Source organism: Rhinolophus hipposideros, assembly GCF_964194185.1.
Source record: "Rhinolophus hipposideros genome assembly, chromosome: 19".
NCBI lineage: Eukaryota > Metazoa > Chordata > Mammalia > Chiroptera > Rhinolophidae > Rhinolophus > Rhinolophus hipposideros.
The window spans coordinates 31,076,821-31,093,032 of record NC_138065.1 but is presented as its reverse complement, the minus strand read 5'-3'; the positions used below and the strand labels follow the sequence as shown (position 1 = coordinate 31,093,032).

Genomic DNA, 16,212 nt, shown 5'->3' with positions numbered 1-16,212 from the left:
AAAGAAACCATGTGTCAAGGAAGGCCCCTCAGCAAGAAGTGATGGTTTGCTCTTTTGTTACTGCTAACGAGCCAAAATTACTGCAGTCACTTTTCCTAGCTATTGCTAAGGTACGTTTGGGTTCCTCGTTTCTTCCTGTTGTCTTTTGAGACAACAGGAAGAGTTAACTTGAGTTAACTTGAGTTAACTCTTTTTTTTTAAATTTTTATTGGGGAATATTGGGGAACAGTGTGTTTTTCCAGGGCCCATCAGCTCCAAGTCGTTGTCCTTCAATATAGTTTAGGAGTGTGCAGCTCAGCTCCAAGTCCAGTTGCCATTTCCCATCGTTAGTTGCAGGGGGCACAGCCCACCATCGCAGGAATTGAAAAGGCAACCTTGTTGTTAAGAGCTCACGTTCTAACCAACGGAGCCATCATTGCCACCTCCAGATTTAACTCTTCTTTAGTTGGTCTGTCTTCTGTCCTCAAGACACTGTCCCATCTAATATGAAGCTTTCCTACCTGTCATCCTTCTGTAGACAGTGGCTTGCTTTTGACATGATCTAAGGCCCTGGTTAAAAGATGTAAAAATCTCCACAGTATTTTATAAAATCCAGTGACCAGATTGCCCAAGGAAACAAACCTCAGTACCCATTTCCCCTCCACCCCTCTTGGTTCGCTATGCATAGGAAGAGTCCTCAGCTACATAAATGACTCATTTATTAAAGCCAAATAATCTCCAAAGCTGCAAGCTGGAATAGTTAGGAAGCCACTAGAAAATGATGTGTGTTGGAAAAACTGTACATGTATTTTTGATTCAGCCATAAATACCAGACACTTGAGAACATATCTACAATATGGCCTTAATTGTTAGAAAAACCCTACCTTCTCTTTGACTTTCAAGCATAATCTGACTTCTCTCAAATTTTATCTCCAGAGTTTCAGTATAATAATGGTATTCCTCTATGTTAGGGTTATTCAGGGAAAGGAATTGGCTTGTGCTGTTATAGAAGTTGGCAAGTCCAAAATCTGCAGAGCTGATGTCCCTGTTCAAGTCCGAAGGCTGACAGGCTGAAAAAAGCTGATACTCCAGTTTGAAGGCCATAAGGGAGAAGAATTCTTACTTACCCAGCAAAGGGTCAGCCTTTTGTTCTAATTAGTCCTTCAACTGATTAGATGAGGCCCATCCACATTAGGGAGGGCAATCTGTTTCACTCAGTCTACTGACTTAAGTGTTAATCTCATCCACGCTCACAGAAACACCCAGAAAATGTTTGACCAAATATTTGGGCACCTGATGGCGCAATCAAGTTGACATATAAAATTAGCCATCACATGTACTTAACAGTACTTTATTATGTGATGGTACTGTTGTACCTTTTCTTTACACTCTAATTTGATTCATACTCAAAGTCCACATGATTAGGAACTAACTACAGGTTAATGGGAATAAAGAGGAGAAAGCAGATGGGAAGAATGAGATATGGTAGGCATTTTATGATTTATCAGGAGAAGGGCAGCCCAGTAGCACTGGATACCAATGTCTGGTTTGGTATAAACTCAGATCTGTGAGCTTATGTGCCTCTTAACCGTATCTTCGAAATAAGAAAGCCAACAGTTCTTCCTTTTTTATGTTTGAGGAAATAAATGTCTCAAAATTTGACTGACTGAAAGGCAGTTGGTTGAATTTGTAATAAAGCCAAGACGTAACTGCAAGGTATCTAATTCCCCACCTCCATTCTGTCTTGTAGGTTTCTGGGGAACATTTGACCTAAAGAACCTATTTTAGAAAGTAAGCCTAGACATTTAGAGAAACAGGATTGACCCCTTTTGGGTTTGAAACTTTTGGTTTCTATTAATTTTTGAGACCATGTTCATGTGTGGAATAGAGATTTGCTTGTCATTAAATATGGAGCTAAGTTCAGTGCAGTTTGAATAGCATGCAGTACAGTTATATCCTAAGATGTTTAACTGACAAGTTCCACTTCCTAAGATATGTCACCAAGATACAGTGACTATCATTTAATTTTGAATGTCAGCTGTCTGGTTTGCAAGTATAGGGATTTTAACAGCCATTCCATTTTCAACTGTTGCTGCCAGTAGCTAACATCTGAGTGCTGGTATAAGCCAAATATTCTGAGCACTTCACATGGATTACTTTTATTTTTACAATGACTCTATGATATATGTAAATGAGGACACTGAAGCATAAAAAATCAAGACTTTGCTCAAGGTTAAACAGCTAGCAAACTGATGTGTAACCTGAAGCAGGGTGGCTCCAGAAACTAGGCCCTTTACTACTGTGCACTGCCTCCCATTTTGTATGTGTGTGGTTTGGTGGTGGCATCCTTGAAGTTTTTCCGTTTAACAATTTTTCAGTATGGTGGAAATAGAAAGTAATTTATTAAATGGGCATATAGGTTTTCTACTACCTTTACAATGAAAAATTTTAAATCTACTCATTAAGGAAAATGGAGAAAAGAAGAAAAATCCAAACCACCATTTACTTAACATTTTGATAAATTTGTTTTCAATCATTTTGAATGAATTTTCCATCTTTTTAAAATTATTTTATTTTATTTTATTGGGGAATATTGGGGAACAGTGTGTTTTTCCAGCTCCAAGTCACTGTCCTACAATCTACAGCTGGAGCTGGCAGGGGTGGAGGAAAGGACTGTGAGAAAATTAGGTTGGAGATTGGGCCAAATCAAGAACTTCGTAGGCCATGCTGAGGCATTTGAACCTCTCTTGTACTGGAGAACTATAGAAGGGTTTATTTTTTATTTTATTATTTTTTTAGTTTTCTTATTGAAAAATACATAAACATGAGTACATTTTTAAAGATGGCTTAAAACAATAGAAATTTATTATTTTATAGTTCTGGAGGCCAGAGGTCCTACATGGATTTCACTGGGCTAATTTCAAGATGTTTTCCTTTCTAGAGGCTCTAGGGCAGAAACATTTTCTTACTTTTTCTACCTTCTAGAGGTTGCCCACATTCCTTGACTTATGGCCCCTTTCCTCCACCTTCACAGCCAGCCATAACTGGTCAGGTCTTTCTCAAATCTCATCACTGTGACATCTTTTGCCCACCTCTCTACTTTTAAGGACACTTGCGATTACATTGGGTCCACCTAGATAATCCAGGTTAATTTCCCCATATCGAAATCAGTTTATTAGCAACCTTAATTCCCCACCCCATATTCACAGGTTCCTGAGATTAGGTTATTGACATTTTGGGGGGGTCAATATTATGCCTGCCACAGATAGGAAACTGAGGAGTAGTGGGGTTAAGGAACTTTCCTGGGGTCACACAACTAGTTGGTAGTAGGGCCAATAATAAAATTATTTTTTTAATTCAAATAATACAGACATGTTTTAGAAGGAGATAGAATTCTTTGAATATTCTTCCAGGTTTTTCTCTACATAGATAGTCCTAGCTGTCCACCCTTACACTTAAAAAAAAAAAAAAAAAAAAAAGCTCATATATGGCTTCCTGCAACCAGCCTTTTAAAAAAAAAAAAAAAATTGGGGAATACTGGGGAACAGTGTGTGTTTTTCCAGGACTCATCAACTCCACGTCAAGTTATCGTTTTTCAATCTAGTTGTAGGGGGTGCAGCTCAGTTCTGAGTCAAGTCCTTTTCAATCTGGTTGTGGAGGGCACAGCTCACTGGCCCACGTGGGAATCAAACCGGTGATCTTGATGTTATGAGCACCGCCCTCTCACCACTGAGCAAACTGGCCGTCCACCCGATGTTCAGTTCCAAGTCTAAGCCATTGCTTCTCACTGGTTCATGTGGAAATCAAACCTGCAACCTTGTTAAGAGCTCGTGCTCTAACCAACTGAGCCATATGACCACCCCTCTTTTTTTTTTTAATGTATTTTGTATATCTCCCCATATAAGAACATATAGTTTTACCTCATTCCTCTTAATTGCTGCATAAGATTGTATGAATGTATTATAATTTATGAAACTAGTTACCTATTAATGGATGTTTCTTTTTCCTCTCTTGATGCCACAAACTAACATCTTTATTTATTTATAAACTTACGTGAAAACTTCTTTAGGAATCCCTAGAAGTAAGTCAAAGAGTACACACACTTTCAGTTTAAATATAGTGCCAAATTTCCCACCAAAATGTTTGTACGAATATACACTCCCACCAATTGGGCCTGAGGGACCAGTTTACTCATATCCTTAGCAAGTCTCCTTTCAACCTTTACCAATTTGGGAAGTGAAAAGTTTTTCAAATTATTTTTTCTTATGAGTGAGTGTATTTTTTAATATATTAGTCAATTTTATTGTGTTAGTCACCTATTTGTATCCTATGTCTGTTTTTATTTTGTTGTCTGTTTCTTAGTGGTTTTATAAAAGCTCTTTGTACTTGTATATTAAAGATATTAACCATTTGTCATACACATTGCAAATATTTTCCCCAGTTCATGGAGAAATTTTAAGCGGAGTGATACTGGATTTGTGCTTGAGAAAGCTCTCTGGTAGTAGCTTAAATGCTAGTATAAAGTGTTTAGACTTTATTATGGAAGCTGTGTGGATGGGTTGAGCACCATGCTTTAGGAAGGTAGCATTGTCTGTTATATCTACCACAGATCACCAAAAAAAGGAGAAAAGAAAAGTGCAGGAAGGGGGGATGCTTTGTTTGGCATAGATAAATTGAGCTTTTGGGCATCCACATGGAGATGTCTGTTAGGCAGTCAGGATACTGGGCTGGAATTCAGAGAGGCAGAGAGGCTGGCAGTAGTTGGTGGCCTCATGCCTATACTGGGTCTGGCTGAAATAGATCAATTTCCCAGGGTTGGTTAGGAGATAGTGGTGAGTGACCACCCCTTGGACATTCACAGTGCTGAAAGATGGTTATCATCATTTTCACTGTCACCTTTTCTCTGGCTGTGGGCAGCCTTTGTGAATTCGGTTCCCAGGGCTTGAGGATAGTTGTGTTCTGTTGGAGGAATAAATCAGCTGTTGGATTTGGGGGTTTTTCCTTCAGTGAAGACCATATAATCTGTTCTGCTTCCCACAGTGCTACACAGTGTACAAGCTACTTTCATAGGTGAGCCCATTTTTTTCTTGTCATTATGTGAACCTTGTGAAGTAGGTAAGGACCGGTATAATTATTCCCATTTTACACTTGAAGGAGCTGAGGCTCAGGAGTTTCAAGTTTGCCAAAGGTCACCTAGGTAGTAAATCATGGTGCTCAGAGACAGATATTCTTGATTACAAGTTCAGTGCTCTTTTTGTTTTACCATGGGGGCACCCTTTCAGCAATGTTTACTTCACAATATTTGTCAGTGGTTTAGATGGATAAGAGAGTGTCTCCTTCAATGTTGCAAGGGAAAGTTTTCTATGGATTTTATTGGTGTCAAGCAAAACAAGTGTTAGTCTTTTGGGTGTTTGTCCTTCAATTTAAACTAGATGTCAAGTTGTACATCTTTTTTGTTTTAGTAGCAGAAATCCACCTAAACTTAGCTCTTACCATTCTTAAAAGTAGAGAGGAGGCAACCAACTGAATGGGAGAAGATTTTTGCAAACAGTGCCTCTGATAAGGGGCTAAAAGTAGAGAGGAAGATGGAAGTCTAGAGCCAAAGAACTGTATTTTCAGAAAATGAATTTAAAAGTTTAAATTGATTTTGAATCAACCTTTATCTGGCTGTGATGTGAGGGCCTAAAGGAGCACCCTTCTTAACCATGAATCTATCTCCAGGCAGGCTCCTTTACCTCTGGATTTGCAGAAATGTTAACCAGACACACAGCTCTTCTGTCCCTTCCTTTCTTCTGAGTATGGTGGGGCAGAGAGTCAGCAGGTTGGAGGTAAAAGTTAAAAAAAAAAAGCCTACGAGAAGCTTTCTTTAATTCCTGGCAGGGTCTTTAAAGAGAGGTGACTTTTTTGTGTTACTGTGGTCAGCAGAAGCAGTGTCTGTCTTTAGACCTGGTTGGATGACTTTCATGAGGTCCCAGAACTGGAAGTGCCCAGCACACAGTAAATGCTCAAACACTTTTATAAAACTCTCAGCTACTATAGCATAGTCTTGAAGGAAGTGGGTCTTTGTTAAGGACTGGAAGGAGGAGTCATCAGTCCTACCACTCCAGTACTGCCACTTCTTACTGGCTTTTAACATACAGGAGAGAAGGAAAAGGCTACTTCTCAAAGAATAACTAAAGTCACAGGAGAAATTAAGCCTTGGGTTTAAGTGGCCATTAAATCTCATTTCCAGGGAAAAGGAATAACTGGCTTTTCTGTCTCCTGAGACTTTTTTGTTTTCATAATTTTCATAGTATTATTATGTATATGTCCCTTCTAAAAATCTAACCTATCATATGATCAGTGTCTTTCTTCAGTTTCCAACAAACTGGTTGTGGTTGCGACAGGTGCCCCAGGCAGATAGTTTGAGGATGGGCTACAGGGAACTCACGTTGGAGACTGTATTCCAAGTTCTCTTAGCAGTGAGGGAGACAATGTTAGGGTTCTTGTAGGCATAATTCGTTACTAAAAAGTAAACTAGAAGTTCAAGTCTTAAGTTACTTTCTTCCTAAGAGACAGTATTTGTTGAAATACTGTGTGAATAAACAAATGGAGGGAAGATGTTAACTGAAGCTGAGGTAAGGAGAGAGGTAGGATATGACCTTCACCTTGGAAGGGGAAGAGCCTTCATTCAATGGATATGTGTATATTGGCCTTGAACTAAACTATAAGGCCAAGGCACAGGCTCAACTTGACCACTGCCTGGACATATTGACTATGGCCAGTTCCTTTCATCACCTAATAAATGAGTAACAAGAACTCCTCTGCTTCATCTCACAATACCAAATAATGGTATTTGCTAAAAGAATAGCAATCTGCCCTAATAAAACAGCCTCCCACAAATCACTCATGATCACTGCATCACCCCAGTCTCTGCACCGGCATTTTGACCATAATATGGCTGACAATATACTTAGTCAAAATATATTCACACGCCCATTATGATGGCTATTATCAAAGAAACAGAAAACAAATGTTGGCAAAGATGTGGAGAAATCAGTACCCTGTGCACTGCTGGTGGGAATGCTGTGGAAAATAGTATGCAGATTCCTCAAAAAATTAAAAGTAGAATTATCATATGATGTAGCAATTCCACTTCTGTGCATATACCACAAATAATTGAAAGCAGGGGCTCAAAGAGATATTTGTACACCCATGTTCATAGCAGCATTATTCACAATAGCCCAAATCTGGAAGCAACCCAAGTGTTCACTGACAATTGAACAAGTAAACAAAATGTGGTATGACATATAATGAAATATTATTCAGCCTTTGAAAGGTAGAAAATTTTGATACATGCTACAACATGAATGAACCTAGAAGACATTATGCTAAGTGAAATAAGCCAATCACCAAAGGACAAATACTGTTTGATTCTACTTATGTGAGGTTCCTAGAGTAGTCAAATAGTCGTAAAGACAGAAGGAAGAATGGTAGGTGCCAGGGGCTAGGGAGAGAGGGAATGGGAAGTTAGTATTTAATGGTTAGTGTTTCAGTTGAATTTGATGAAAAAGTCTGAAGATGGAGGGTGGTGATGGTTGCACAACAATGTGAATGTACTTACTGCCACTGAGCTATACACTTAATTTACGTAATGCATCTTTTTACTAATAAAGGGAAAAATATTCAGATAAAAAGGGTGGAGTGACATGAAAAGGCAAAAGATAACTTTAATGCTTCCCTGGTATACTGTGGTATACTCTTACCTTAGAGTACCCAGATTTTACAAAGGAGAACTTCAGGGGGCAGACAGTGATGGGTTGGTTTGTTTATGGCACGTATCCTCAGTTGGTTATTAACAGGCTGCCTGTGGCAGGGATGGAAGTCTATTTTTACAATGGCAGGGTAAACCCTAGCTGTTCCCAGAGGGATCCTGAGCTGCCTCTGAGTTTTAGGCATCCAACAAATGTTCATGGATTTCAGTGGAATGATCTGAGTTACCTAAATTATTTGACTTGAGTCTTGAGCCAGTCCCACCTACCTCCACCCAGGGATCAGGTCATCTTTCAAAAATGGAATTTAGCCATTTTAAGCACTTACATAGCGCTTATTGTGTGCCAGAGATAGTCCTAAAGGTTTTTCATGTATCAACTCATTCAATCCTAATAACCTTATAAGCTAAGTACTATTGTTCCCCATTTTACACATGACAAAACTGAGACACAGAGTTAGAGTTATACAACTATTAAGTTTTGGACCTGAGGTTCAAACCGAAACATCTTGTGGACCCAGAGCTCTTGCTCCTAATCATTGGGCCCCGGAAAAATGTCTGAGTCAGGGACTTTAATGACCCTGAAGTGGACCTCCAGGTCCAGAATGGAGAACGGAAATTGGGGGTGAAGTTATTACTTGAGTATGATCCTGCCTCTGTGCTCCAGCAGCGGTTGGACCCCTGTGGGCTAATGCGAAAGCGAGAGGAAGGGGCTTGTGGGTTTAAGGTCAAATTTTTTGAACCTATGGAATTTCCCTCCAATTCTGAAGCAGCCTCATAATGACGAATCAGCTGCTTATCCCACAGGTTTCGCTATTAGTGGAGTTTCTAGATGATTAAGGCAGGCGAAATGAAATATAATTAAACTAACACTAAATGACATTGACTCCTATATAAATCCTTTTTTCTGGTCGTTCCAAGTTGCGACCCAAGACGAATCTGCAACTCTGGAGTAGAAACCAGGGGGCGGGCCGACCAGCGACCATTTTTGTTTTGCGGCCGTGCGCTCTCAGAGCATCTTGACTAACAGGAACCCACGGAGGAGGCGGAGCCTATCAGAATGTGGGGCGGGGCGTAGGAGACGTGATGATTCAAACGGACTAATGAGTTCGGCGCATCTGGAAGGAGCCGCCAATGACAGGCTGTGTAGGGGCGGAGCCCATAAGCCCTAGTGTGTTTGGGTGCACGGCGGCTTTGGCGCATTTTCGGCTGGTTTGATTCATCCATTTTGAAGAGACGGGGGAGCGGGGGGCTCGTCAGATTACGGGGCCCTGGACCTAGAAGCGACAGAGTTTGAGAAGCCAGCAGCTCGGGGTTCGGCGGCAGCGGCCCCCTTGGCCGAAGTTGGGGGGGGGCGCCGAGCGCGCGGGGTGGGGGGGGGTCCTGGTCTTTGGCTTCTCAACTCGGTCCTGTTTCGACAGCGAACATGTCTCGGCCTGTCAGGTCAGTGCGGAGTCTGAGGCCTCGAACGGGTTGGAGGGGTTGGGGGTTGGGGTTTGAGTGGTCAAGGAGTGGGGGACACAAGCCTAGAGTCAGCTCTCAGCGCCACGCGCGGCCTCCCTCTCGGGGCCCGCGCGCGCCCTTGAGCGTAGGGGGCCTTGCTGGCGCGTGGGGCTGCGCGGGGGTGGCGGCCACGCGCCCATGCGCGCTCCTCCCCGCGCCGCTGCAGCGCTTCGGGCTGCTTCCCGGCCTCCCCCACCCGCCGCACTGGAGCGGGCGGGGTGTTCCCTGAACCGCGAGCGGCCGGAGGGGGAGGGGTGTGAAGTCAGCGCCCCCACCCAGGCCCCACCTACTCGGGGCCGGCCCCTTTGAGCCCGCCGGGGAGACACCCGCGGCCTGGGGCCGGGGCCCCTACCTTGAGTGGTGAGGGGGCGGAGGCGCCCGTGTTGACCCCCCACACACACTTCTGCTGGCCTGGGGGACTCAGCTGTCCTCGCAGACCCGGGTGTTCCACACCGAGGGGGAGGGGCAGCACTGCCACCAGACCCCGCCTCCGTCCTCGGGGGTCGCTGCGGGCCCCGCCCCCAGGCCGGCCGGGCGTGGGCGGGGCCGGGCCTTCCCTCCTCTGGCGAAAGTGAGAGCTGGGAACGGGGCGGTGGAAAAGAATGACTGCCACCTCTACTCCAAGTCGGAGTTCTGAGCGGGTTAATCCCCCGAGTTCTCCCTTCCCCTCCGACCAGAAATGTCCTTCCTCGGGGATATGTCCTTCCTCCGGGAGGTGCGGGTTAACCGAACGACCCAAATCCCGTGTGGTTCTCGTTCCCGCTAGCTCTACTTTTCATCCGGCGTACACGTCTCGGATGTTTGTGTAACCCTCTCTGCCCCGAACAAGATTAATAACAAGGGGCTGGATTCCGTTAACCAGTACACTTTATTCTGAGAATCTCAACAAGTTTGCTGTTCCCCAGCGGACGGTGGACTCGCCCTCTGGCGTCCTCCCGGCTAGTGTATGGAATGTACCATTTATAGAGGGGTGTGGCTTAATTCAATCTGTTGTGGCCTTAAAAAGGAGAGCTAGGTTATTTTTAATGTGATGTCCGTGCCGTGTTTTGATGTAAGGAATTGGCTACTTCGCATAGTGTTTTCTGGATAGATAGGTAAAGGCCTCTTTTTTAAATGTTTTAACAGTTGTTGCTTCCCATTCTTCGTTCCAAGTTTGGTGAGAAACGGAAGTGTTTTGACGTAGAGCTCTAAAGAGAGGTTTGGAACCCCGGAAAGGGTTTTGTTCCACACCGTTCAGTCTCCTGACTAGACCGTCCGTCTCCAACTGGTGGAGGTATAGGACTGCGTACCCCGCCATCTGGTTGGGCATGAGGAGAGTGCTAACTACCTGACTGCTCTTCTGCCTTCTAATTTCAACCCGCATCTCTGATAACTCACCATCGAAACCGGGAAGGCTTTTGCCAACTCTTTGGCAAGGAATCTAAGTAGATGTTTCAGATTATAGTATGTATGCATACTCTTTTGGCATAAATTTGACCGATGTATCTCATCAATTTATGTAGACTATTTTCTTTAGGATCAGATCAAATAGACAATATCATAATAAAGATTCATTTCATCTGGATTGGATCTTCTGTCTTCTGGAAGTAAATTACTGAGTGGTGAAATTGGACTGTTATTTTTCTCTGCCTTTTAACTTAAGTTTTACTAGGTTTGGGTGACTTTTGTTGTCACTTATCTGCCTGAGTTTGTGTTTCCACATTTAGACCTTGGAACACGAACAGAACACTTTTTTACTTGAAAACTGGATTGTTAATACCACCAGGTGGAGACAAATACAGAGGGTACCAAAAAAATGCATACACATTTTAAGAAAGAAAACTATTAAAAATGCAATACAAAATATATACCAATAAAAAGATGAATGCAAGTCACGTTTGACTTCTCAATTACAAGAGGTGCTCAAAAGTGGTTATCAGCAGTGTCCAGACACTTCCGATTATGGCAAACTACTGCTTGAGCAACGTTGACCAAAGTGGCCACTTGTATACATTGTTTTGGCACCTGTGGTATTTAAGGACATTCTGTAAGTTTTTTTGGAGACATTGGGAATTCTGCACAACTCTTTTTCTTGCTCAATATGTTGTTAAAAGTAGTTTTAACTGTTTATTTTCTTCTATTTGATGAATGAAGTTAATATACCGTGGGCTTTTTTTGGTCACTTTCACATTAATTTCAAAGCAACTTGATTTTTAATTATATATTTTAGTGATAAACTCTCTGTAACTTTAAAAAATTTTTTTAATATACTCATGACCAATAATAAAGCAGAAATAATTAAACTTGAGTTGGGTGGTTTGTTAAATTTTGCAATAAAAAAGTCGTCTTAGGGAAGTGCTTTTTTTTCAAGGTGTAATTGAATCTATGTACTGTGTACCTGAGGGCATTTAACAAACATTACTGATTGACAATGATATCAGAAGAATCGGTCTTATTTACAACAAACAACAAAGCATGTAGGAAAATAATAGTATCAGCACATCTTTTGGAGTATGTTTCTGCCTTTAAGCCTATGTGTAATTTTGAGGTTTTTCTGGTGTTTTCATTTTTACTGTAAATATTATTCATTTTTGTATTAACCTAAGCATTTACAGATTTAGAAATGGCTGCTTGACACCAGTTTCCAAATTAAAGGAATAATGAACTGATCAGCTCCAGCAGGGTTTTCCATAGATAGTGTAACATATCTAGTAGTTTTGTTCATACAGTGTTGTTATCCTTAACTTTTACAGTATCTGACTCATTGTGTATAAATGGGAGCTCAAATATCTTAGGCCTTGGCTTCAAATTTATAGCATAAAATCACAGTCTTGGAACTAAAAAGAAATGTACGGAACATCATTTTACAAGGGACTGAATGGGGACCTGCACAAGTTAAGTGCCTTGTACCACACACTAGTAGTAGATGCCAAGATTTGCCCTAAAACCTAGAGTTCTCTCATGCGGTCCTGCTCATCACTCTGCCCCTTTACTCACAATAATCACTTTACCTTCTGCCTGATAAGTATTGATGTTATTGTGTATGGAACCTTTAACTTTTGAAAGTGCTTTCATGATTCATCTTTGTGAGGAAGGAAGACAAAGGTGAGAAAGAAAATTCAGAGATTTACTGACTTGCCCAGACTAGAAACCAGGTTTCTTGAAATTCATCTTGGTATGTTCTGCAGATTCTCCTCCCGTATTGAAAACAGTCCAAGTCATTCAAATTTGCTCCTTTCTTTGTAGCGAAAGTGTACTTGATATCTTGCCTTGTTTAGTACTTGAGATTGCAAGGAACCTTTAACATTGAAAGTTTATATGTGAAAGCCTAGGCTCTTGCAGGTTGATAAAAAATTACCTTTTCTTTTTGTCATGTTTATCATGTTGAGAATTAACAACTTGCCCAAGATTCCAGATTGCTTTCTTTTCCAAGAGAATTTTGCTTGAGATGTATCTGGATTCTAAACAATTGATATATTCTCTCTTACCAGAAAATTAGTTTTGAAAAGTCCTCAGTTAAAGGGAAAACTTGGAAACCTGAAAATTCAAGATAGCTTTGTGATTTATGATGCCCGGTATGTACAGGAAGACATTAAAAATTTAGTATCCTAGTAAATGTGGTTAAGGTGAGCCTGGTTCCTTATATCTCTTCTTATTCTCTAGTCCCAGGTTGTGTATGTGTGTGTGTGTGAGTGTGTGAGAGAGATTTTTACTAACCTTGGATCTGTACATTTTATTATTACTTACATGTCACTTTCCTCTAAAAAGACAAACTCTGCTGTAGACTTTGTCTTCAAAGATACCTCATCTAATAACTTGCAAAGCCTGAATAATGGGAGGAGTTAATTTTATAACAAGACTTAAGTATTCAACATTTCCCAACATATATGTAGTTAATTAAGCTGAAAATTATAGTACAGTGTTTAAAGTGTGGTTTTTAGAGTAATTTACTGAACAAATGTGTACGGAAAAAGCAGTTACTTCTAGAGGCTTCCACTTTATCTTTTATCCTTATTACAACCCTGTAAGGATTTTTTAAAAAAAATCCTACGTAACATGAAATAAGCTTAAAGAATATGTTACTCGAGGTTATAGAACTATTAAAGCAGAGCCAAGATTTGAACCCAGATTTTCTGAATACAAAGCTGGCATTTTTTCCATGGTACCAGTCCTTTCTTCCTAGAAGTATCTGACATGAAGATGGCCAAGTGTTTTTTATTTAGTAATCTCTTCAGTGGTGAGTACATTATGACAAATTCGCGAACTTGTTGCAAGGATGTTGCTAACCTTTTTTGCTATCAGAGGGATTATTCATTATGAATTTGTACCAACTGTACAAACAGTTTTAACCATGTTTACTATTTGGACGTGCTGAAAAGCCTGTGTGAAAAAGTTAGAAGACCTGAACTTTTTGCCAACAATTCATGCCTCTTGCATCACAACAATGCACCAGCTCACACATCACTGTGAGGGAGTTTTTAGCCAGTAAACAAATAACTTCATTGGAACACCCTCCCTACTCACCTGATCTGGCCCCCAATGACTTCTTTCTTTACCAGAAGATAAAGGAAATATTGAAAGGAAGACATTTTGATGATATTCAGGACATCAAGGGTAATAGGACGACAGCTCTGATGGCCATTCCAGAAAAAGAGTTCCAAAATTGCTTTGAAGGGTGGATTAGGCGCTGGCATTAGTGCATAGCTTCCCAACCGGGAGTACTTCAGAGGTGACCATAATGATATTCAGCATGAGGTATGTAGCACTTTTTCTAGGATGAGTTTGCAAACTTAATTGTCAGACCTTGTACATAGGTTTTTAGTACTATATAGAAAATAGGGAAAATATAGCCCAAATGTTTTAAATAGGAGTTTTGTTCAACTAAATATTTCAAATAATTTTCAGAGATACTTTTTAATTTATTTTTTAAAAAACACTAGAACTTTAAGAAATTAAGTGCGGTTCCTTCAATTTACCATTGATGACTTCAAAGCCAAAGGAATTAAAAAGTGTAGACGAAATATAGCAAAGCTGGATTTAGACGACATGAGTTTTAGCTGTTCTTTCAACTACATTTACATTTACTGATACTTGATTCCACATAGAGTGTATTACAGGCCCACAATCCCTTGTTTGAAACCATGGGAGCCACATATGTTGGGAAGTTCAGATTTTTTAAAAAAATCTTAGAAAGGTGACAGGGTGTCTGTACTGTATATTAATATACCATCACCAGTGAGCCTGGGGTAGTGCTCCTGTCAACCATATTACTATCTTTGTAGTAAAACTTAACTCATTTTCACATACATAAGAAAACTAAGAAGCCCCTCATTGTTGAGGTCAAGTCAGGTTTACCACCATAATAAGTTACAAAAAAACTTGTGGTTTTCAGAACTTTGAATTTCTGAATTGTGGATTAGAGGTTTTGGACCTTTAACAGATGTCCCTTTCTCAACCTTCAGTTTTAGAAAAAAATTCATGTTGAAACTTAATCAAGTTACCACTTACTAAGCAATTCTTTGTGCCAGAATATCCTGCCAGGTACTTTAAACATATTTCAAAATCTTGAAACAACTCTTCAAGTGAGGTATAAATTATTTCATAAGTATATGAGATAGCTGAGGCTTAGCTAAATTAAGTGGACAGGCCCTGTTCACCTAACTTTAAGAGATGAAGCAGGAATTCAAATTCAAGTGTGACAAACCTAAAGCCAGTGTAACCTTTGCTGTGATGCACACTGCCGTGAGGTGTTACTCTTTCTAATGTTAATAGTGCCCTTTTCCATCTCTGGAGAGGGTTACAGTTCATAATATGACTTGTGGGGAAGACCAACTTTAATACGAGCTTGGGAAAAGGACAATTTTTGGAAGGAATAGAATATGTGAAGGGATTAAAGGAAGATACATCTGCATGTAGAGGAAAAAGCAGTGAAGTAGTGTGAAGCTTTTGTGGGAAGAAATGTGAATGTTAGATGAGTGTGACATTGTTTTTAAGTTTATACATTTCATAGTACAGGGCATTTCCCCCTGACTAAAATAAATGAATAGGTTCCAAAGCCACTTAATGGATACTATAAGAAAATAGAAGTATAGATGCAAAAATGCCAAACAATATTAGCTAACTGAATCCAACGTGTATTAAAATTTACAGTGCCAAAAAAGTGTATACACATTTTAAGAAAGGAAAAAACCTTAAAATTGTAATAATATATACTGATAACAAAAGATGAATACAAGTCACGTTTGACTTCTGCATTTACAAGAGGTGCGCAATGTGGTTACCATCATCAGCATAATTTTAATAGTTGGGTTTTTTCCTTAAAATGTGTATACATTATTTTGGTACCCTCTGTGTGATTAGGATTTGTCCCAGGAATAAAAAATCTGTCACTGATTTAATATATTAAAAGACTAAATAAAACCATGGCATTTGAAAAGATTCAACACCTATTTTAACACTCAGTACATTACAGTTAGAAGGAAATTAAGATTAATTAAAAATGGAGTTGATTGAACTTGACAAAAGTTATAAATTAAGGTAAGTTGTTGAGTTTTTATTGTTTTAAATCAATTAGCAATAAAACTATTGGAGGGAGATATCAATGGCACAGTAAAAGAAACCCTGGGTATTGGGAGACTTGGGTTTCAGCCTCTGTTTAGGTTTATATAATGGAGATGTTGAACTCCACTTGAATAATAGTACCTTGCGTTTACAAAGCATTTTACAGTTATCAAGCGTTTTCTTAGACTTCTTCCAGATCTAAAAATAAATTTGGAGACAATAATTTTGAATAAAGGGAGATTGTTTTTATTTACTTATTTTTATGTATTTGGTCTGTTTTTCTCAGAAATACAAAACATGGCCGCCATACTGTGTAAGTCCAGGGCACCCCCCCACATTATGGTCCATGTGGATGGTACCGCTCTGGGGTTACTAAGGTTTACAGCCAGATGGTTGCCATGTAAACTTGAATACTGAAACTTAACAATGAAGTTATTGAG

At 40.2% G+C, this 16,212-nt stretch overlaps 1 protein-coding gene across 2 annotated transcripts in view; it reads left to right on the top strand.

Annotated features, from left to right (window-relative positions):
• The first annotated feature begins 8,914 nt into the window (after window positions 1-8,914).
• Window positions 8,915-16,212, top strand: part of NUCKS1 (nuclear casein kinase and cyclin dependent kinase substrate 1) — a 40,782-nt gene continuing 33,484 nt past the window's right edge. The window contains exon 1 of one of the 2 annotated variants that reach the window (XM_081025066.1): window positions 8,915-9,172. In XM_081025066.1, the coding sequence (XP_080881192.1) occupies window positions 9,156-9,172 (17 nt within the window). In that variant the 5' untranslated portion in view covers window positions 8,915-9,155. The remainder of the gene's footprint in view (window positions 9,173-16,212) is intronic. The other variant, XM_081025067.1, reaches the window with a different exon arrangement.